At 36.4% G+C, this 24,907-nt stretch overlaps 1 protein-coding gene across 3 annotated transcripts in view; it reads right to left on the bottom strand.

Annotated features, from left to right (window-relative positions):
* VPS13B (vacuolar protein sorting 13 homolog B) overlaps positions 1 to 24,907 on the bottom strand; it is an 891,476-nt gene that overhangs the window by 760,621 nt on the left and 105,948 nt on the right. For all 3 annotated transcript variants that reach the window (XR_004026232.1, XM_030795363.1, XM_030795364.1), the window contains exons 9-13: positions 12,807 to 12,902; positions 12,396 to 12,518; positions 11,535 to 11,672; positions 10,508 to 10,595; positions 4,070 to 4,261 (exon numbers count right to left, since the gene is read on the bottom strand). Coding sequence is in view for 2 of the 3 variants with exons in the window: in XM_030795363.1 (XP_030651223.1) it covers positions 4,070 to 4,261; positions 10,508 to 10,595; positions 11,535 to 11,672; positions 12,396 to 12,518; positions 12,807 to 12,902 (637 nt within the window). In the remaining variant the exon portion in view is untranslated. The remainder of the gene's footprint in view (positions 1 to 4,069; positions 4,262 to 10,507; positions 10,596 to 11,534; positions 11,673 to 12,395; positions 12,519 to 12,806; positions 12,903 to 24,907) is intronic.

The raw sequence follows: 24,907 nt of genomic DNA, 5'->3' as shown, positions 1-24,907 counted from the left end.
GGAGAATCTCTTGAACTCGGGAGACAGGTTGCAATGAGCCGAGATCGTGCCACTGTACTCCAGCCTGGGCAACAAAGCGAGACTACATCTTAAATAAATAAGACTATATACCTTCCTTTATGCTCTTGTTCCCCCTTCCTCCTGATTAAAATTACACACTATAATGGTGACCCAATTCTGACCATGTATATATGGCATATCTCTGGGGTTGGCAGAACAATGAAACAGAAGGAATCTGGGTCTAAGACAACCTCATAAAACAGTTTCCCTGGAATACTGACCAACTTGGACTTTTACATGAGAAAAATAAATAACACCAATAGATCTATATTAAAAGAGTCAAGGGCCAGCACAGTGGTTCATGCCTATAATCCCAGGACTTCGGGAGGCCAAGGCAGGATTGTTTGAGCCCAGGAGTTCAAGATAAGCCTGGGCAACATAGTAAGACTTCATCTCTACAAAAAAAAAAAAAAAAAGATTAGCTGGGCTTGGAGGTGCACACCTATGATCCCGGCAACTCAGGAAGCTGAGGCAGGAGACTCACTTGATTTTAGGATATCAAAGCTACAGTGAGCCATGATCACACCACTGTATTTCAGCCTAGGTGACAAAGTAAGACCCCATCTCAAAACAAAAACAAAACGAAACAGCCAACCTAATATTCCATTAGAGATATATGTAGATGAAAGTTATAATGAGGTTATTTCTAACCTAAGCAGATGTTCCCTCAAAACCAAAATGAGTAACTTCTCTCTCCAATATAAAGGTTTACCATAGAGTTACAGTAATTAAGTCAGCATGGTACTGACAGTGGGAAATACCACAGGTCTACTAACTGAAAACAAACTACAGGACTCAGAAACAGACCCACACAAATATGATCAATTGATTTTTGACAAAGGTAAAAAACCAGTTCAATAAACGATGGTGCTAGTGCAATTGAAAATTCAAAGACACATAAATAAGCCCCTATCTAAACCTCACTCCTTATGTAAAAAATTAATTCAAAATGATGACATACTTGAGTATAAAATGAAAAACATTAAAACTTTCAGATTAACCCAGTTTTTAAAATGAGCAAAAGACATATGCAGTTCACTGAAGAAATAAAAATGGCAAATAAGCACATAAAAAGATGTTCAACATCATTAGCCAATAAGGAAACACAACTTTAAAACCACAATGAGATGGCAGATTGCTAATTAAAACTACACATCTATCAGAATGGCTAAAATAAAAAGCAGTGACAAAACAAAATGCTGGGAAGATGTAAAGAAGCTGGATCACACAGTCATCGTTGGATGGGAATGTAAAATGGTATGGTCACTCCTGAAAACAGCTTGGTAGTTTCTTTAAAAAAAAAAAAAAAAAAAAACATGCAACTACCATATGACCTAGCAATTCATCCTGAAGAAATGTTTACACAAAAACCAGTACACAACTGTTCAGAGCAGCATTATTTGTAATAGCCCAAAACTAGAGTAATCCCAAATATTCTTCCATAAGTGAGGGAAATAACAAACTATAGTATATGTATACAATGGAATACTACTCAGCAGGAAAAGAAACAAACTACTGATACATGCAACAACTTGAATGAGTCTCCAGAGAATTATGCTCAGCAAAATAAGTCAACCTCAAAAGCTTACATACTGTATGATTTCACTTATTTAACATTTTTGAAATGACAAAATTTTAGAAATGGAAGACAAAAGTTTCCAGGGGTTATCCCTAGCCCCTGGAAAAGAGGGAGGAGAAAGGAACATGGTAGGGAAGTGGATGTGGTTGTAAGAGAGCAACACGCCAGATCCTTGTGGTATTGGAACTGTTCATTTTCTTGACCATGGTAGTGAACACACAAATCTACAAAGGTGATGAAATTGTATAGAACTTAATACACATGCACACAAATGAGTGCAAGTAAAACTAGGAAAATCTAAATTTTTTTAAATGAAAACATATGCCAACCATACTATTTACTATTAAAATAATAAGTTAATAACTTCCTATTCAAAACTTACCAATGATTTCCCATCACATTTAGAATAAAATCCAGACTACGTGGTCCCTAAAACCCAACAGGGTGATTGATGTCTACCTTTATGACTTACAAACATTTATTGTGCTTCAGCTATTCTAGCCTGTTTGTATCCCCATATACTGCCAAAACTGTTCCTACCTCAAGGCTCTTGCACTTGTCTACATAAAACCCTCTTTTCACAAATATATGTATGATTCACTCCCTTACATCATTCACAAGTTAGCTCACATATAAACTTCTCCAGAGAAAACTTTCCTAAAGTCCCTACTAAAACAGCTCTCCCCTCCTTCTGTTTCTAGCACTCTTCCTCACATTTTCTTTTATTTTTCTTATCTAGTATTTATCAATGACTGAGGTGATATTTTAACTTGTTTACTATTTGTCTACCCCGTGAGGATATAAGCTCCATGAGACCAAAGGCTTTGTATGTCTTGTTTGCTATACTATCCTAGCACATAAAGAATGTCTGGCACAGGGTAGGCATTCAAGCAAGGTACAATAAATGAATGCATGAATGTGTCAAGCACTTACTGTACACTGGGTTAAGTGCTTTTACGTGCACTGTCTCATTTAGTGCTCAGAACAATCATTGGAAGTAGGTCCTATCAGTGTATCATTTAAGATAACAGTAAAGTTGCTGGGACAAAAGTAAAGTAATAGAAATTTCAACAAAATAGGAGCTTTTTTTTTTTTTTTTTTTTTTTTTTTTTGAGACAGGGTCTTGTTGTGTTGGCCACGCTGGAGCACAGTGGCACAATCACAGCTCACTGCAACCTCAACCATTCAGGCTCAAGCAATTCTCCCTGCTCAGCCCAGTGACCACAGACATGTGCCACCACACCCAGCTAATTTTTTTTTTTTTATCTTTTGTAGAGACAGGGTCTTGCTACGTTGCCCAAGTTGGTCTCAAATTCCTGGGCTCAAGCAATCCTCCCGCCTTGGCCTCCCTAACTACTGGGATTACAGATATGAGTGATCATGCTCAGCCCTTATTTCTCTTTCATGAAACAATCCGAGTCTAAAGGATCCAGGGCTGACATGGTGCCATCACAGTACTGAGGATCTAGGTGCTTTTTATCTTGCTACTCTGTCATCCTCAGCATGCAGCTTTAATCTCAGGATCTAAAATGGCAGGTCCAGCCCATACCATTGTATTTATTTTCCAGCCAGAAGAAAGAAGAGAAGAAGGAAGGCATGCTCTTTTCCTTTTAAAGTCATGGCCCAAAACATCACATAAAGTTCTGCTCCTGTCCCAGTAGACAAAACCTAGTCATATGACTATCCCTTAAATGTATAGTCTTTATTTCTATTACAGAAATTTCTATTATTATGAAAAAGGATGGATATTGAGGAGACAATTAGCCATCTCTGTCACAATAACTAAACTTATTATACAGACAGAGAAATGAAACATCAAAGATGTTAATTAAATTTCTTAAGGATACTAAGAAGTGAGGGTCAAATTTTAAACCATAGTCTGACTCCACAGGGTGAGTTCTTCATTATCTTATACTTCCTCATTACACTATTATGCTCTACTCTAGAGTTGCTTTACTGCTTTGAAAAGGAATTCGTATTTTATGAAACTATGACAACCATAGCTATCTACCATGTAGAAAAAATTAGTTGTACAGCAATTTTTTTCTAAACCAGTAGTGCCTAAGTTTTCTTGAATGTTAAATTTGTGTGTTTAGAGCCCAACTTTGTATCTGCCGCCTCCTTAGAATCCATTAATGTGAAAAAAAAGTCATATTTACAAGTATCCACTAGAAAAAGTATCAAAAAGGTATAACAATAAAATACTGACAAATACTGGCAAATAAAGTACTTATGCAATAGTTTTCAAATCTTGATCTCTCCAACTTCTACACACAAGTTTATTCTTTAAATAAACAGCTACATATATCAAAGTCCTTGCAAACAGGCAAATTACACTAAAAAGGTAAAGTTAGCAAGACAACACAAACTGGATTATATAATTATTCTCAAAACAAATGGCAAAAGATTCAGAATTATCCAGAAACAAACCTGATTTTAGCCTGCTATATGGTTCATATTCATGTTCCAAGGCACACACAATCATTTTCAAAATCCTATGCACCGCACTGCTATCCAAACGAAAATCAAGAGGACCTATAACAAGGCTTTTGGTGGACTTCTCCTGCACTGTTCCCAAATCTTCACTTTTCCCTGAAGAAAAGTCTTGTTGATTTGTGGAACCTAAAAGGAGTCAAATTTTATATTTTAAGCATCAATTGGATATACCAAGTATATATTTTAAAATCACTCTTCTCTCATTTTTATAGCTTGTAGCTTAATGCCTTAAAACAAATTCCCAATCAGCTGCATACAGAGAGCCCTGCTGATTTGTATTTCTCTCTGCATATAATAAATTACTGATAAAAAGCAACTCATTAAAATTTATTCCTGTTATTTAATATTATAACAAGCAATATAAAATCAAAATTGTCATTCTTAGAAAATTATTCTGCAAAACCTAATTGGCTTATATCTAGTAATTCTATACACAATATGCATTGACTGAGAGGGGGTACTTTGGAGGAAACTCCATTTTACTAATTTATCTTAGTAAATTATCTTAGCCTATTGAAAATTGGGTTAAGTAACATGATCACAGGGTGCCTTGAGAGTTTTATAATGACCATGGAAATGAACAGTAGGTATTACCTGCTTTGAACTTTTCTAGAATAGATTCATTATGGCGATGCTCCATGGTACAGAATCCTACTTCCTAGATTCCTCACCTCCTCATACACTGTTTTCTAAATAAGATACTAGCCCCACCTATACGCATGTGTCATTATCTAATATGTACGCCTCTTATATGAGAGTTTTTTTGTATACATGAATTCATTATTGTAAGTGATAAATGATTTTTAATTTATTATGCATTTTGTTTATTCAGACAAAGATTTTTCCAGGATTTAATAACTTTAGAAACTAGAAAGGCCTACTTACACAAAACTTTTATATCTATACCTTCTAATACTTTTATACAAAAATATATTTCCATTATTTCATGCAAAGGAGTACAGTTCAATCTTTAGTCTTCATATGAACAAAAGTGAATTAGATTGATTGATTGATTGATTTTTATTTATTTATTTTTGAGACAGACTCTCAGTCACCCAGGCTTGACTGCAGTGGCATGATCTCGGCTCACTGCAAGCTCCGCCACCTGGGTTCATGCCATTCTCCTGCCTCAGCCTCCTGAGCAGCTGAGACTCAGGTGCCCACCACCACGCCCGGCTAATTTTTTTTTCTTTTTTTTTTTTTTTAGTAGAGATGGGGTTTCACCATGTTAGCCAAGATGGTCTCGATCTCCTGACCTCATGATCTGCCCACCTCGGCCTCCCAAAGTGCTGAGATTACAGGCGTGAGCCACCACGCCTGGCCAAAAATTCATTAGATTTATTACTCACATATTTTTAACCAGATGACTTAGTGCAAAGATTATTTTAAAGTTGACTATAAAATACAAGTAAAAATCTATAAGCCCAGCGTCACATCAAATAAAACATACAAAGTTAATCTTATACATATTTTGTAAGATGTATGATTAATACTGACTTACATTAGGAATTAGGTATAAATAATATACCATTCACATCAAAACCATTACTTTTCATAGCTAAAACCATTACATTTCTAGAATTACATGTAAGACAGAATGAGGTAACTTAAAGATAGAACTTCAGTTACAAATGAAAATACTCAAAAAGCAAGAAAAATGCCCTGCTATGGGTCCTTTACAGGACAACAGACTTCCTAAATGATGTCACTGCATAACAAGACTCTTCTTTTAGACACAAAATTGTCTCTAAAATAATAGAGGCCAATGCCCCCCATAATGAAAACTGAATATAATGCAGTTTAAATTTAGATACCAATGGCTTGTCTGAAATGTAAAAACACAACTGGCTTTTAGCTATATATTTTCAGCTATTTACTTGTGCCCACCTTTCATGCATCTGGCCACTCCAGCTCCCTGAATGTCTGGCTGCTCTTATTAAGAGTCAAGACTCTTTCTCAATTCTTGCCCTTCAATTCAATAACTTAATTGTTTCAGATTTATCTCCTATTGTATCTCTAAAATTGGTTATCTCTAAAATCTTCCTGTTGTACATTACAATTTCAGCTATCTACTTTAGGGTGCATAACATTTGTAATAACCCCCTTAAACAGAAAAGACTAGAAAGGTAGTCATTACAACATTAACAAATATTTACACAATTATATTAATAATAAATATTTCAATTTAGTTTTTAAAACATCACTTGCTTTCAAGTACCATAAAAAAGTAAAATAATTGTCAGAAGATGCTTATCTTGTGGAACACAAGGTCCAAACTTTTACTGGTGTCTATAAGAAGCTCATGGGCAAAAGATGTTAATTTTTCCAGAGTTTCAATTGTAAACAAAAATGACTACATAAAGTATACTCACAGAGAAGGAGGAGGAGGAGGGGGAGGAGGGTGAGGAAGGGGAGAAGGACGGGGAGGAGGGGGAGGAAGGCAAGGTGGGGGAGGAGGAGAAAGGGGAGGAGGAGGAAGGGGAGGAGGAGAAGAGAAGGGGAGGAGGGGGAGGAAGCAGCAGCAGCAGCAAGAAGAAAGAAGGAGGAAGAGGAGAAGGAGGAGAAGAAGAAGAGAAGCAGCAGCTTATCATCAATATTAAATAGTAGCACAGGAAACTTAATTTTTATTTGTATGACATAGTATAATGTGGACAAGATACTATTATATCATTTATTACAAGAAAAATAAATAATAGAAGCTTCCTTTATTACTGTATTTACTAGTTTCTTTTCTTTTTTTTTTTTTTTTTTTTTTTTTTTTTGAGACAGAGCTTCGCTCTTATTGCCCAGGCTGGACTGCAGTGGTACGATCTCAGCTCACTGCAACCTCCACCTTGCAGTTTCAAGTGATTCTCCTGCCTCAGCCTCCCAAGTAGCTGGGATGACAGGCGCCTGCCACCAGCCCTGGCTAATATTTGTATTTTTAGTAGAGAAGGGGTTTCACCATGTTGGCCAGGCTGGACTCAAACTCCTGACCTCATGATCTGCCCACCTCAGCCTCCCAAAGTGCTGGGATTACAGGCGTGAGCCACTGCGCTCAGCCTAGTTTCTTACATTAATTAGAATACTACCATGAACTTACTTAAAACATACAAAATCAAATCTGCCTTCAAACTACCAGGATTCACTACAAATTTTGTAAAAATATTGGCTCAATATGTGTTTAGATATTTACTTAGATAAAATTTAGGGTACTTTTTGATAACATAGACTATAGAAACAAAAAAAAAGTTGTCACAAAAAAACAAGTTTTAGATAAAGTTTTTTTTTAAGTATTTACAAGTATCCTCTTATAGGAACTCATTACTTTTCCTAGTTCATTAATACTTAAAATTCTACAAATTTCTTGTTTCAGGTAAACCAAGAAAGAAAGAAATATCAACAAAGGGCCGGGCGCAGTGGCTCACACCTGCAATCCCAGCACTTTGGGAGGCCGAAGCGGGTGGATCACGAGGTCAGGAGATCGAGACCATCCTGGCTAACACGGTGAAACCCCATCTCTACTAAAAATACAAAAAGTTAGCCGGGTTTGGTGGGGGGGGCGCCTAAGTCCCAGCTACTCGGCAGGCTGAGGCAGGAGAATGGCAAGAACCCGGGAGGCGGAGCTTGCAGTGAGTCGAGATTGCAACACTGCACTCCAGCCTGGGTGACAGAGCAAGACTCAGTATCAAACAAAAAAAAAAAAGAAATATCAACAGAGTAGTTATGAATGTAGGCTCTAGAGCTGGATAGGTTGGGTTCAAATCCCACATACTGTGTATGATCTTGGTTCTTGTTACTTTACCTGTATTGGGTTTGCTGTTTGCTCATCTGTAAAATGGGGATAAACCAAAAGCAAGACAGTGGTTCTCACGAATCTCAAAACAGCAATCTCCTCCAGTAAAGGAGGAAGAGTGTGGTAGAAAAGCAGCACATAGGAGGCTTACTGGATGCTAACAATGTCCTATTTCTTGGTGTGTGTGGAGAATACACAGGTGTTCAGTTTTAAATTCTTTGCTGTTCTGTACATGTGTAATATTCAATATTTTGTTTTAAAAGTTAAGGACTATGATATCTGTAACACTGTATGCTATTCATGGAAGTGAAAAATATGAAAAACCCAAAAGTTAACAAACTACTGGCTTCTCAGAAGTAATATATAAACAATCTAACAAACATAAATCATGTTTCTATCTTTTAAAAACTGCAAGAGAGGCATATATACAAATAAAGATGTTCTGTGCTAGGTTTCCTTTGCTTGAAAGGTAACTACTACATACTCCACCTCCTCACAAGACATGGAATCCACAGCACATGCATAAGACATTATATTGAACAAGAGGAAACCTACCAGCTTACAAGTGGCAACTACAACACTATAATAATTTGCAATGCTATTAGAACATAAGACTTCTGAGTTGCACTTTCATATATATAACTGGCTAAGGAATATTTACACTTCAATGTCCACAGTTATCTCAAAACTCATCTTTTCCTCCCAAAAATTTTCCTTTCTTATCTACCTTTCTTAATAGTTATCATTATCCACCAAGTAACTCAAGACCAGAATCTAGTAAACTATTTAAATTTTGTTTTTAAATAAACCAATGTCAGGCCCATGAAAATTATCAGCAGAGAATTAAATCCCTGTGATTGCAGTAGAAACTATAGGACTACAGTGAAAGCAAGAAGACCAGTAAGAAAGCTTTAGAACCTGGCTGGGTGCAGTGGCTCACGCCTATAATCCCAGCACTTTGGGAAGCCAAGGTGGACGGATCACTTGAGATTAGGAGTTCAAGTCCAGCCTGGCCAACATCGCAAAATCCCGTCTCTACTAAAAATACAAAAATTAGCCAGGCATGGCAGCGCATGCCTGTAGTCCCAGCCACTTAGGAGGCTGAGGCACGAGAATCGCTTGAACCAGGGAGGCAGAAGTTGCAGTGAGCCGAGATCATGCCACTGCACTCTGAGCAACAGAGCAAAACTCTGTCTCAAAAAAAAAAAAAAAAATATTAGAACCTAGAGATGATGGTACATATGAACTAGATGCTAGTCCATATGGTAACAGTGATACCATTGTTATCATCTGTGGACCAGATGGCTAGGAGCGAAGGAAAAAGTGTGTCATGATGACTCCCAGGTTTCTGGCTTGAGCAACAAGAAGAGGATAGTACGATTTTCCAAGAAGAGAAGAAAAAAATAGAGAAGCAGAGGTAGTAAGTGGTCATAGGAATATTTATTAATAACTCAATTTTCGACAAAATCAGTTTTGAGATATCTGAAAGACACAGAGGTAAAAATGTCAAGTATGCATTGGATATTTAATTCTGAATCTTAGAGAAGTTTGGACTAGAAAATGCAAATTTGGGTATCAACAACATATGGAAAGTACTTAAATCCATGGAAATGAATGAAATTACCTTGGGAGAAAGTTTAGGGAAAGAAATTAAGGGTTGACCAATGAAAACATCAACAGTTAGAAACCATTCCAAAAGCGGAAGCCAGAAAATTACTGCTCTTTCCTTCTTTCTTCATCAAAAACAAACTTACTTCAAGATCAACTCTGCGAAGTTTCAATCTCTCAAGCAAAAGTTGTCATTTTGTTTTTTTTTTACCCACACTTCTTCTAGTTCTCTATACTACTCTTCTTAACATGCTACGTTATAATCATTTACTTAAAGGCCTAGTTCAACACCACCTATTGGCTCCTTGGGAAATGCTTTGGTTTTCATTGCATTCATCTGTACTTAACATAAAACCTAATATACTGAAATGATTTTTATAAAACATGAGAAGTTCACCAAAAAAAATTGTGAACCTATTTTCACTAACTTTTCAACATAAAAAACACTGAAATAGTAAGTACATTATATATTGATATAGAAGTAAAACAAAAATGTTGAAATTTTTTAATGTCATTTATTTCCAAAAAATAGAAAATAATACAATAATAAGGTACATAATAAAATAATACAATCTATGCATCTAAAGTCTCTGGAAGATTTTCTATTTTTCTGATTGATACAACACATTCTTTTTAACTAAAAATTAGTATCACCTTCAAAATGTATTTGGAATAGAAAAGGTTTATTCTTTTAAAAAATTTAATGTAATATAAAATTTGATATATCAGAATCATAATATATGGTACATATGAGAACTAATTCTAATAGGTTATACAAAATGTCTTTAGTCAGCTGTATAAAGAACGGATTTGAAATAACAAGAACCTAAGACAATTCTAACATGATGTTAAAATTAAACCACTCCCCAAAGTACTAGAAGGTAAATCTTATGTAGCAGAATACAACCAGTCAAGGACCAATTGATTCTGAGGAGGGCTTTGTTTCAGTTGTTCAAGAAATGGCAAACATAAAGGAAAGAAGCCAATACCTTTGCCACTAGTGTTCTCCATTGTATACAGGTAATCCATATAAAAAGCCCCAAACCGTTGCATTCCAGCTATCTCAGTGTATGTCTCCTGCCAACGAAGCAATGCAAACAGAACAAACATTGTATAAAAGAGAATTTTGAGTTTAAAGCTTGATAGGTTAGACACATATCTTTATATAGAATGTATAACAACACAAAGGATGACCAAAAGAATAGAGGTTATTCCAAGAATTTACTTCTAAGAAAGGTAATATTCCATCTATTATACACCACACAAAAAAGACATCCACACTTTTATGAGACATTTTGACCACTTTATTAATTATCATTAATAAATACCTACAATGGAGGAGATAGTACACTCCTGACCTTTATCACTATCACTAAACTGTCTAATGATGTATACTCTCAAATAGAATTAATCCTTAAATACCTCAATACACTTACATGAAACAATTCAAACACTAAAGATACACTGAAATATTCTAAATGTATGTTAATTATGCAAGTCAACATTAAATATTTTAACAATGAAAGTAAATCTTGATAAAAAAGAGTACAATGTAAATTATCCTATTGCATTAATCTTCAGGTAATTATCTGAATTTTTAACTGATTTCATAAATGTATTAATATTCCATAAACATATTAATATATTCTTACATTTAAAAAACACTAAGAAGTATACATAGTAAAAAGGTAAATTCCTCATGTCTTTACATCAATCCTACACATTAAAAGTAACAAAAATTAACAGAGGTAATTCGACATGTTTCCTCCACGATTATTTCTGAAGCAGGGCATAAATAAGCAAAATATCTTTACATATTAAATAAAAGTAAAGATCTCTTTGCACTCTTCAAACATTTCTACATGTATACACTGTATAAATGCATTCTAAATGTTTTAATAAACAATTAGCATTCAGAAGGTATTATTCGAAAAGAAAGTTAGAAATCACAAGCATTCATACAATGTGTCCACCCAAACACAGCCTAGAATTTGGTTCAAATATATATTCTCTAACCTTATGATGAGTTGAATCCAAGATAAATTCTGCACGAGTACCATTATTTTCTGGGCTTCGGTAATCAAACAATGAATTTGTAAGGTATGTGAAACCTTTCGTACTCAAATTGTCACCACAAATGAAGAAACAGGCTTCCTGAAAACAAATGCAAAATTTATAAACAGGAAGAAAAATCATTAGCCTGTTAAACAAAATAAAACCTTGATTTTTTTTTTTTTTTTTTTTTTTTCTTGAGACGGAGTCTCGATCTGTCGCCCAGGCTGGAGTGCAGTGGCGCAATCTCGGCTCACTGCAAGCTCTGCCTCCCGGGTTCACGCCATTCTCCTGCCTCAGCCTCTCCGAGTAGCTGGGACTACAGGTGCCCACCACCACGCCTGGCTAATTTTTTGTATTTTTAGTAGAGACGGGGTTTCACCGTGGTCTCGATCTCCTGACCTCGTGATCCGCCCGCCTCGGCCTCCCAAAAAACCTTGATTTTATGATGCCCATTTACTAGTCAAAAGAAATCACTAAAACAGAAAGATAAGGAATGCTGCTGCTCCACTTTGACTATTTTGGCTAAGATCATTTTAACAAACCAAAATGAAACTCCAAATAACTGCCATAAACAAAAAAGAAGAGAGATTCATGAATTAGAAAGTAGTTGGAACTACTGTCCAGGTGTTAGGTGATGCCAACTTTCTAAACTCCCCTGAGATCTATAAATTCTGGCAGGGGAAACACAGGGAGAAATAGTAAAGCTCGTCTCTCAAGCCTGAGATATATATAGTGTAACAAATATTATATGGTTAAACACTTCAATAAGCACTTAATTATTCCTATATCCTATCCAAAAAAGGATGGAGGAAAGGGACTTACAGTTTCACTTCTATTCATATTCTCTTCAAAATCTTTAACACCCATAATTCCTTTAAGGCACATGGCTCTGCAACCAACAAACCCAATCTGGCAATCAAAGAAAGGTTCTCCCATCATAAGGGCCTATAAGAGCAAAGGAAACATTAGAACTAAGAACTTGAATTTAATGAAAATGTTAAAGGCTTTCCTTGTAGAATCTCTAAATTAGTTAAACATCTTTAGAATTATGTCATTTTTAAATTTATTCTATACTATTTATTTATACTATCTAAGGGATAGTAAACTCTATTAAAATAAGAAACAAACATCTTACTTGTATTTTCAAATATACTACATCTGATAAAAATAGGTATTTATAAAATATTAAAGAACCAAATATCTAAAAATACAGGTTCAATATTGAAAGATTACCTCAACTGTGGTTCCTTCTTGTTCCCAACACAATACTTCTTTAGATTTTACTTTCTGTGGACTGTAATAACTACTCTCAGCTTGCATTTCTGTGAGCTAAGAAATATGAGAATATTAAGTAAATCAAAATTAGTATTAAAGAGCAATAAATTGTCATTATTATGATTGATTAAAACGAGGTCAATTTTAAGATTCAGGAAATTTAATTATTAAGCAGGAAAGCAGGTGCAACAAAAACAGCTGTAACAGATTATCCATGGTATAAAGGTTGAATATGCTAGTCTCAATGTATATAGAGAATTTAAATACTTTTTAAACTCCTTAATATTGTTTTAAAAAGTGAAAGCTGTGTGCAATAACAGTCCCATACTCATAAAATCATTCATGTATTCTGCCAAAAATTTACATATAGTATAACCTCAGTTCATTTTATATTCACTAAAACATTCAACAGTGTGTAGTTTCAGTCATTTCCAAGACTTCTCACTATTTGAAATAAAAAAGAAAGTGGTGACGAAATGCAAAAAGATAAAATAGGCTTTTTCTAGTTCCTATGAAGGAAATAGAATCAAGGGTATTTCTTTTCAAAATATGTTTCCTACTAAATCTCACAGACTCATTCAATCATGCAACAAATACTTATTGAAGGCCAGCTAGATAAGAAGTAGGGGCAAACCTCATTGTATTGCACTCTGCTTTATTTCACTTCACAGATATTGCACTTTTTACAAATTGAAAGTCTGTAGCAACCCCACATTAATCAAGTCTATCAGCACCATTTTCCCGATAGCACATGCTTACTTTGTGTCTTTGTGTCACATTTTGGTAATTCTCCCAATAGTTCAAATTTTTTCATTATTATTATCTGTTATGGTGATCTGTAATCAGTTATCTTTGATGGTACTATTGGAATTATTTTGGGGCACCATGAACATGCCCATTTAAGACTGAGAACTTAATTGATAAATGTGTGTGTTCTGACTGTTCCACTGTCTAGCCACTCCCCTCTCTCCCTTCTCCTTGGGCCTCCCTATTTCCTGAGACACAACAATATTGAAATTAGGCTAATTAGTAATATTACAAAGGTCTAAGTATTTAAGTGAAAGGAAGAGTCCCTGTCTCTCACTTTAAATCAAAAGCTAGAAATGATTAAGCTTAGTGAAGAAGGGATGTAAAAGCCAAAAGGTAGGCATCTTGAGCCAAACAGTTGGCCCAGTCATTAATGCAAAAGAAAAAGTCTTGAAGGAAATTAAAAGTGTACACACAAGTGATAAGGAAGTAAAACAGCCTGTTGATATGGAGGAATTTTGAGTGGTCTGGATAGACAATCGAACTAGCCACAACACTCCCTTAAGCCAAAGCTGAATCCAAAGTAAAGCCCTAACTCTTAAATTCTATGTAGGCTAATAGACATAAGAAAGCTGCAGCAGAAAAGTCCGACAGTAGCAGAGGTCTGTTCACGAGCCTTATGGAAAGAAGACGTCTCCATACCATAAAAGCACAAGATAAATAGCAAGGGTTGACATAGAAGCTGCACGCAGTTACCCAGAAGATCTAGCTAAGATAATTAACAAAAGTGGCTACACTAAACAGATTTTCAACACAGACCAAACAGCCTTCTCCTGGAAGAAGATGTCATCTGAGCTAGAGAGGAAAAGTCAGTGCTTGGCTTCAAAGCTTCAAAAGACAGGCGGATGCTCTTGTTAGGGGCTAACATATCTGGTAACTTTAAGTTGAAGATAGTAGTCATTTACCATTCTGAAAATCCTAGGGCCCTTAAGAATCATGCTAACTCTACTTTGCTTGTGCTCTATGAATGGAAAAAAAATAACTGAATGACAGTACATCGGTTTATGGCATGGTTTACTAAATATTTTAAGCCTATGGAAACCTACTTCTCAAAAAAAAGGACTCCTCTTAAAATACTATTGCTCACTGACAATGCATCTGGTCACCCTACACCTCTGATGGAGATATACAAGGAGATGAATATTGTTTTTCATGCCTGCTAAAATGACATCCATTCTGCAGCCCATGGATTAGGAGTAATGTTGATGTTCAAGTCTTATTATTTAAGAAATACATTTGGTAAGGCTATAGCCACCATAGATAGTGATTCCTCTGATGGATCTAGGCAAAGTAAATCAAAAACTTTCCTGAAAGGGTTTACCATTCCAGATTCCATTAAGAACATTCGTGATTCATAGAAGGAGGTCAAACTATCCACATTAACAAGAGCTTGAAAGAAGTTGATTTTAACCCTCCTGGATGACTTTGGGGTATTCAAGACATAGGTGGAAGAAGTAACTACTAGAGAATTAGATTTAGAAGTGGAACCTGAAGAGGACTGGCTTCTTATGGATAAATAAAGAAAGTGATTTCTGAAGATGGAATCTACTCCTGGTGAAGATGCTGGGAACATTGTTGAAATGATAATGAATTTAGAATGTTCTGTATATTTAGTCGATAAAGCAGCAGTAGTGTTTGAAAAGGATTGACTTCAATTTTGACAGAGGTTCTACTCCGAGGCCGGACACGGTGGCTCACGCCTGTAATGCCAGCACTTTGGGAGGCCAAGTCAGGTGGATCACTTGAGGCCAGGAGTTTGAGACCAGCCACAAAGTGGTGAAACCCCATTTCTACCAAAAATACAAAAATTGGCCAAGCGTGGTGGTGCGTGCCTGTAGTCCCCGCTACTCGGGAGGCTGAGGTGCAAGAATTGCTTGAACCTGGGAGGTGGAGGTTGCAGTGAGCCAAAATCATACCACTACACTCCAGCCTGGGTGACAGAGAGAGACCCTGTCTCAAAAAAAAAATAGTCCTACTCTGAGTAAAATTCAGTCAAACAGCATCCCATGCTACAGAGAAATCTTCCATGAAAGGAAGAGTCAATTAATGTGGCATACTTCATTGCTGTCTTATTTTGAGAAATTGCCTCTGCCACTCCAACCTTTAGCAACCACCACCCTGATCAGACAGCAACCATCAATACTGAGTCAAGACCCTCCACCAGCAAAAAGTTATGACTTGCTAAAAGTGCAGATGATTGTTAGCATTTTTTAACAATAAAGTACTTTTAATTAAGGTATATATAGTGTTTTTAGATATATTGTTGGACACTTAACAAACTACAATATTGTGCAAACATAATTTTTTATGCATTGGGCAAAACAAAAAATTTCTGTGACTCGCTTTATTGCTATATTTGCTTTATTGTGGTGGTATGGAACCAAATCCACAATATCTCTGAGGTACACCTGTACTAATCTAGATATTAACAAAACAAAAAATTCTTACTCCCCAGATGCTTACAACATATTATTTATATGTTTCAAAAATTAAATAAATTATTTTACAAAAGTACTATTTTAAATGCAACATGGTATCCTGGTTTGAATCATGGTACAGAAAAAAGATATCATGAAATTCAATTAATATTTAAAATGTAACAGTAATGCAACAATGAAGGCTTCTTAGTTTTGACAAATATACTGTGATAACATAACAATAACGGAAACTGGGTAAAGAATATAAGGGAATTCTCTGTACTATCTTTGCAACTTGTCTGTAACTCTAAAATTATTCCAAAAAGAAAAGGTTATTTTTTTATAAAAGGTATTCAGCCTGTGTTTGCCAATTATTTACTTCCCCTCATTCTTACGACATAGATATATTCATCACTTTTAAATACAAAGTCAAAGCTCACATTTTTTAAAAAACCAATATTTAACTTAGGCCTAATAAAAGTTCTTGAACTAAAAAGTTACAATTTTAAGCACAGTGACTTCTCTATCTTGAGTATCAAGTAATTATTCTCATTTTTTATAATAAAGCTTTTTATATTTTATATTTTTATGTAATATAAACTCCTATGTCTTGGATGTTTCTAGTACTGATATATACAATGTAGCTATTTTAAAGTACAATTCTGTAATCTAGAATGATTACTGAAGTAAACTTGAATTTTTTTAAAATGATCCCTATTCAGCTGTCTACAATTATTATAGAGCAAAAGCAATTAATTGATTAAAAGGACTCGTGCAGTGGCTCATGCCTGTAATCCCAGCACTTTGGGAGGCCAAGGCAGGCGGATCACGAGGTCAGGAGATCGAGACCATCCTGGCTAACACGGTGAAACCCTGTCTCTACTAAAAAAAAGTACAAAAAATTAGCTGGGCGTGGTGGTGGGCGCCTGTAGTCTCAGCTACTGGAGAGGCTGAGGCAGGAGAATAGCGTGAACCCGGGAGGCAGAGTTTGCAGTTAGCCGAGATTGCGCCACTGCACTCCAGCCTGGGTGACTGTGTGAGACTCTGTCTCAAAAAAAAAAAAAAAGGACTCGAACATTACAAGAATAATTTTAAACATTCTTAGAAAAATGCTAGATTTAATTTGGCATGATTTTTGCTGGACTGATATCAACTGTCCAAAATGCTAGTGTAGAAACATGATCTTGTTTTCTTAACAAAAATATGAACCAGAAATTAATTCCAAACATTCTTCAAATCTAAGCTGAGCAATGAATTCTAAAGCTTTCCTCCTTAATATCAAGGTATTTCCCTAACAGCAAACTTTAAGAAACATAAATGTTCTAAAATTATAAAAAGATATATTAACTATTAACAAATACTGCCCAAAAAGTCTATAAAAGTTTTATACACAAATGACTATTTTGTTTCGTTGTTGTTTGCCTTTGTTTGTGTTTTTGACACAGGGTCTTCCTCTGTCACCCAGGCTGCAGTGCAGTAGCACGATCATGGGTCACTGCAGCCTAAAACCTCCAGGGCTCAGGCAATCCTCCCACTTCAGCTTCCAGAGTAGCTAGGACTACAGGTGCACACTACCACACCTAGCTATTTTTTTTTTTATAAAGATGGGTTCTCACTATGTTGCCCAGGTTGAATAAATGCCTATTTTGACTGATTCAGTTGAATGTAATTACTCTCAACAATCAAGTTAACAGAATGTATCAGAATAATTTCAAATTTAAAACTAAACAGGAAAAAATCACCAAAAAGGACAGTACCTAACTTGTAATCCTTGACTTCCCTCACAATCTTCTACAAAAATAATTGTTTTATTCCGATCATCTAAAACTGAAAATATATCTTTTTCTTTTTACAAAATGTCAGGTTTTTTGTTTTTTTTTAAGGAGACACAGTCTTGCTCTGTCACCCAGGCTAGAGTATAGTGCTGAAAACATGGCTCATTGCAGCTCAAACTCCAGGACTCAAGCAATCCTCCCACTTCAGCCTCCTAAATTCTTAGGATTTCAGGCAAGTGCCACCATGCCCTGCTAATTTATTTATTTATTTTTTGTACAGACAGGGTCTCACTATGTTGCCCAGGCTATATGTCAGGACTTTTGATGTTAAAAAAACTGACAACATATCCAACAATATTTGTCAACAGTTGCCTTTTTATTATATTTTTTAATATCTTATTTTATTATGTTTTAATTTTGAAGATGAATCCTTATCCCTTTAATCAATGCTTAAGTCAGCGAATTCAATTACAAAAATAATTTTTTCAGTAGAACTGAGAATAATGATGTTAAAATAGTACAGCTAATATATATGCATTATAATTTCGCCCAAACTTTAAAAAATTAAATCAATCAAGCTATGACACAAACTTTAGCTGAAACTTATTCTCTATATTTTTCAACTTTTGTCATATTAGAAAATATTGAATTATCTTAAGTAGAAAAGTCTTTAATATTTATTCGTAAATTTTTTTTTTTAGTAAAGACAGGGTTTCACCATATTGGCCAGGCTGGTTTTGAACTCCTGACCTCATGATCCACTCGCCTCGGCCTCCCAAAGTGTTGGGATTACAGGCGTGAGCCACTGCGCCCAGCTATCTTAAAGTATTTTATAACTTGCCATCTGTTGTAGTTATAAATTGTATAGCTTTAGTACTAATACAAAGAAAATCTACGCTAAATTTAAAACCATGGAAACAGAAACATTTTTTTTTTCCACTTCTACAACCCCACAATGTAACAAGTTGCCTGGAATAATACCTATACCACTATTTCAAAAGTTTAGCTCATTTCACATGGGTTTATCTCCTTTACAAAAATGCAGACATGAAATAATAAACCCACAAAAAATGAAATTGGAGAGGAAACAAAACCTGAGAAATTAGTCCATAAATTTTTGTAAACTGAAAAGCAGATGAAAAGGTGGGCAGATGTATGGATAATGGATGGATGCACATACTTATTCAAAAAATAAATATTTGTAGAAAACATACTAGGCAATTTCTAAGTGCTGAAGAAACAACAAATTTTTTTTTTTTTTTTTTTTGAGACAGTATCTTGCTCTGTCACCCAGGCTAGAGTGCAATGGCACGATATTGGCTCACTGCAACCTCCGCCTCCCAGGTTCAAGCAATTCTCCTGCTTCAGCCTCCCAAGTAGCTGGAATTACAGGCACCTGCCACCACACCAGGCTAATTTTTGTATTTTTGGTAAAGACAGGGTTTCCATGTTGGCCAGGCTGGTCTCGAACTCCTGACCTCATGATCCGCCTACCTCAGCCTCCCAAAGTGCTGGGATTACAGGTGTGAGCCATCATGCCCAGCCCAACAAACCTTTTAAAATTACCACTTAATAAGCTTTAGTGTAATATCAAAAGGAATATCCACAATTTTTCAAAAGGCTATTAAAATACACCTTCCTTTCCAAATAAATATCTACGTGAGGCTAGATGTTCTTCATTTACATTAATTAAAACATGTCCTAACAGACTAAATACTGAAGCACACAAAAATACAGCTATCTTCTACTAAGCCAGACATTCAAGATATTTACAAAAATAAAACCAATGCATGTCCCTTCTTACCTTTTAAATATAGTAATTTTACTTTTATTATAAAATGATATTCACATCAACATATAATAAATTCATTTTGAAATAAATTAATATATACATATTCTTAAGATTTGTTTTAATTTCTAATACAATAAATACGAGTAGATGTAATCTGAATAAACAAAACTCCTCAGAGTTCTCAATAATTTTTAAGAATGCAAAGGTTTTCTGGAGCCTTGAGATCAAAAAGTTTGAAAACTACTGGTCTATAAGTTGCAATAAAGCTGATGAGAAATGACTGCATCCTAGAGGTACAGCTGACAGAAATGCTGACTGATTAGATGTGGTGGGAGAAGAAAAGATACTGATAAATGTTAAGCCTGAGCAAATTAGTAGATAATGTTGTAATTTAATGAAAGTTAAAATAGTGGGGGTGGGGGTGCACAACTGCAAAGAAAAATCAACAGTTCTGTTTGTATGTGTTAAGTATCAATCACTTTTATGAAAGTGGAAATATAAAATAGGCAGTTGAATTCTAGAGCTCAGGGAAAAGTGAAAAGTGGAGACACAAATTTGGTAGTCTATCAGCATCTATATCATGAAGGAGTTATATCACCTTGGGAGTTTGTAGATAGAAAAGACGAGAGGGTCAAAGACCAAGCCCTATATGCCAACATTTAAAGGTCAGACAGAAGAGGAGAAGCACCAAAAACGACTACAAAAAACTCCCTGGTAACCCAGACATAATTTTCTTTTCTTTTTTTTTTTTTTTTTTTTTTTGAGACAAGGACTCGCTCTGTCACCCAGGCTGCAGTGTCAGTGGCATGATCTCAGCTCAATTCAACCTCCACCCTTCCAGCTCAAGCGATCCTTCCACCTCAGCCTGCTAAGTATCTGGTACTACAGGCACACGCCATCCTGCTTAGCTAATTCTTGTATTTTTCTGTAGAGACAGAGTTTCACCATATTGGCATGGCTGGTCTGGAATTCCTGGGCTCAAGTGATCCGCCTGCTTGGCCTCCTAAAGTGCTGGGATTATAGGCGTGAGCCACTGTGCCCGGCAATAACATTTTTAAAGAAAAAGAAGTATATCCCAAAGAAACTCTTTCACATATATATGTCAGAAGATCTGTACCAGAACATTTACATCAGCATTGTTCAAAATATAGCAAAATATATGGAACAGACTGTAAGATCCATTATCCCTCTTTCTTAGACTCATAAATCAATTCCACATCATTCTACTAGTTGTCTGAAGATTTAATTTTGGATTCAGTCCCACACTACCACTGTCATAATCCTTGGTGATTTCAATATCCAGAGAGATGATCATTCCAAAAGTCTGATTTCTCAGTTTTTTGACCACCTCTTCTGCATTGATCTTGTCCTCCAGATTATTTTCACCATCACCCTAACTAAAGCAGCAGAATATGACCAGAAAATACATACAACCACAACGACTGGTATATCTTCAAATTCATGATCACTTTTGTGTAGTAGGTCCTTAGTGTCCCTAGTGAACACACATATTCAAAGGCCATTACATCTCATCCTCCCCAAGATGACAATTTTATACCTTCTTCCCTTTCCTCAAAGCTTCTCTTCCTTCCCCATGTTTACTCTGAGTTAAGAGAACTATTTAAAGAAAAAAATAATCCGAAGAGAACTTTCAAAAACCGCTACCACCTTTTCTACCAAACCACTTATGTGGGTGCAAGATCACATTGCTTTCTCTCCTGCTATCATGAATGAATGACCTATTGTCCCATTGGAGGTCATCAGACTTTCCACCTCTACAAGAGGTGCCAAGCCCTCTTATCTACTCAAGAATATTACTCCAGCCAATTCTCCCCCTCTTGCCTAGATCGATTTTTTCCTCTCTATTATTAGATCACTCATATCACCAAACAAACATGCGATAATTACTCGCATCTTTCAAAAAAAAAAAAAAAGTCTTTAGCTCCACAACCCCAACCAGCTATTTCCCCATTTCTATGCTCTTTATAACAAACCATCTTGAAAGAGTTTTCTGTACTCTTCCACAACTACTCTACTACCATTTGCATTTTTATCTGTCCTTTTTGCATAAAATACACATAATAAAATTTATAGTTTTAACCACTTGTCAGTATACAATTCAGTGGCATTTAGTACAAAATATTATATAATTATCCCCACTGTATATTTGCAGAGCTTTTACATCATACTAGGCAGAAACTCTGAACCTATTAAACACTAACTGAACTCCCCTGTATCCTACAGCCTCTAGCATGTCTATTCTACTCCTGTTCCTGTGATTTTGCCTATTCTAAATACCTCATCTGTGATGGTTAATACTGACTGTCAACTTGATTGGACTGAAGGCTGCAAAGTACTGTTCTTGGGTGTGTCTATGAGGGTGCTGCTGAAGGAGATTAACATTTGAGTCAGTGAACTGGGAGATGCAGACTCATCCTCAACCTGAGTGGGCACCATCTAATCAGCTGGGAGCACAGCTAGGATAAAGCAGGCAGAAGAATGTGGAAGGACTAGACTTGCTGAGTCTTCCAGCCTTCATCTTTCGCCTGTGCTGGATGCTTCCTGCCCTTGAACATCAGACTCCAAGGTCTTCAGCCTTTAGACTTTGGGACTTACACCTGTGGTTTGCCAGGGGCTCTCAGGCCTTTGGCCCACACTGAAAGCTGCACCGTCGGCTTGCCTGCTTTTGAGGTTTTGGGACTCGGACTGATCCATCACTGGCTTACTTGCTCCTCGACTTGCAGACGGCCTATCACGGGACTTTACCTTGTGATCATGTGAGTCAACTCTCCTTAATAAACTCCCTTTCCTCAGAAATAATGCCGCATATCTACAACTATCTGATCTTTGACAAACCTGACAAAAACAAGAAATGGGAAAGGATTCCCTATTTAATAAATGTGCTGGAAAACTGCTAGCCATATGTAGAAAGCTGAAACTGGATCCTTCCTTACACCTTATACAAAAATAATTCAAGATGGATTAAAGACTTACATGTTAGACCTAAAACCATAAAAACCCAGAAAAAGCCTAGGCAATACATCAGACACAGCGTGGGCAAGGACTTCATGTCTAAGACACCAAAAGCAATGGCAACAAAAGCCAAAATTGACAAATGGGATCTAATTAAACTAAAGAGCTTCTGCACAGCAAAAGAAACTACCATCAGAGTGAACAGACAACCTACAGAATGGGAGAAAATTTTTGCAACCTACTCATCTGACAAAGGGCTAATATCCAGAATCTACAATGAACTCAAACAAATTTACAAGAAAAAAACAAACAACCCCATCAAAAAGTGGGCAAAGGACATGAACAGACATTTCTCAAAAGAAGACATTTATGCAGCCAAAAAACACATGAAAAAATGCTCATCATCACTGGCTATCAGAGAAATGCAAATCAAAACCACAATGAGATACCATCTCACACCAGTTAGAATGGCCATCATTAAAAAGTCAGGAAACAACAGGTGCTGGAGAGGATGTGGAGAAATAGGAACACTTTTACACTGTTGGTGGGACTGTAAACGAGTTCAACCATTGTGGAAGTCAGTGTGGCCATTCCTCAGAGATCTGGAACTAGAAATACCATTTGACCCAGCCGTCCCATTACTGGGTATACACCCAAAGGACTATAAATCATGCTGCTATAAAGACACATGCACACGTATGTTTATCACGGCACTATTCACAATAGCAAAGACTTGGAACCAACCCAAATGTCCAAAAACGATAGACTCGATCAAGAAAACGTGGCACATAGGCCGGGCGCAGTGGCTCACGCTTGTAATCCCAGCACTTTGGGAGGCTGAGGCAGGCGGATCAAGAGGTCAGGAGACCGAGACCACAGTGAAACCCCATCTCTACTAAAAAATACAAAAAATTAGCCAGGCGTGGTGGCAGGCGCCTGTAGTCCCAGCTACTCGGAGAGGCTGAGGCAGGAGAATGACGTGAACCCGGGAGGCAGAGCTTGCAGTGAGCCGAGATTGCGCCACTGCACTCCAGCCTGGGCGACAGAGTGAGACTCCGTCTCAAAAAAAAAAAAAAGAAAATGTGGCACATATACACCATGGCATACTATGCAGCCATAAAAAATGATGAGTTCATGTCCTTTGTAGGGACATGGATGAAACTGGAAAACATCATTCTCAGTAAACTATTGCAAGGACAAAAAACCAAACACCGCATGTTCTCACTCATAGGTGGGAATTGAACAATGAGAACTCATAGACACAGGAAGGGGAACATCACACTCCAGGGACTGTTACGGGTTGGGGGGAGGGGGGAGGGACAGCATTAGGAAATATACCTAATGCTAAATGACGAGTTAATGGGTGCAGCAAACCAACACAGCACATGGATACACATGTAACAAACCTGCACATTGTGCACATGTACCCTAAAACCTAAAGTATAGTAATAAAATAAAATAAAATAAAATAAAATAAAAAATAAACTCCCTTTCATACATACATATAGCCTATTAGTTCTGTCCCTCTAGAGAACATCATCTAAGTGGAATCATACAATATTTGTCCTTTTGTGTCTGGCTTATTTCATTCAGCATAGAGATTTCCAGGTTCATTCATGTTTAGCATGCATCAGAACTTCATTCCTTTCTTTTTTGTTTTTGAGATGGAGTTTCACTATTGTTGCCCAGGCTGGAGTGCAATGGTGTGATCTTGGCTCACTGCAACCTCCGCCTCCTGGGTTCAAGTGATTCTCCTGCCTCAGCCTCCCGAGTAGCTGGGATTACAGGTGCCCACCACCACGCCCAGCTTTTTGTATTTTTAGTAGAGATGGGGTTTCACCATGTTGGCCAGGCTGGTCTCGAACTCCTGACGTGATCTGCCCACCTCAGCCTCCCAAAGTGCTGGGATTACAGGCATAAGCCACCACACCTGGCCAAAATTTCATTTTTTTATGGCTGAATATTATTCCACTGTATGTATATACCATAATTTGTTTATGCATTCATCCACTGATGAACATATGGATTGTTTCCATTTTGGGAGATCACTGATTAGTGCTACTATGAACATTTATGTTCACCAATTTGTTTGAATACCAGTTTTTTATTCTTTTGAGTACATATCTAGAAATAAAATAGCTAGATTATTTGGTAATTCTACGTTTAATTTTTTGTGGAACCACCAAACTATATTCCACAGCAGATGCAATCTTTTACATTTCTACCAGTCTTCCCATTTGCTTTTAACCAACTCCAACAAAGATTCTAACAGTGTCATACCACTGCTCTGCTCAA

The sequence above is a fragment of the Nomascus leucogenys genome, chromosome 16 (assembly GCF_006542625.1).
Source record: "Nomascus leucogenys isolate Asia chromosome 16, Asia_NLE_v1, whole genome shotgun sequence".
Taxonomy (NCBI): Eukaryota; Metazoa; Chordata; class Mammalia; order Primates; family Hylobatidae; genus Nomascus; species Nomascus leucogenys.
The sequence above is the reverse complement of the archived record's forward strand: the minus strand, read 5'-3'. Positions and strand labels throughout refer to the sequence as shown.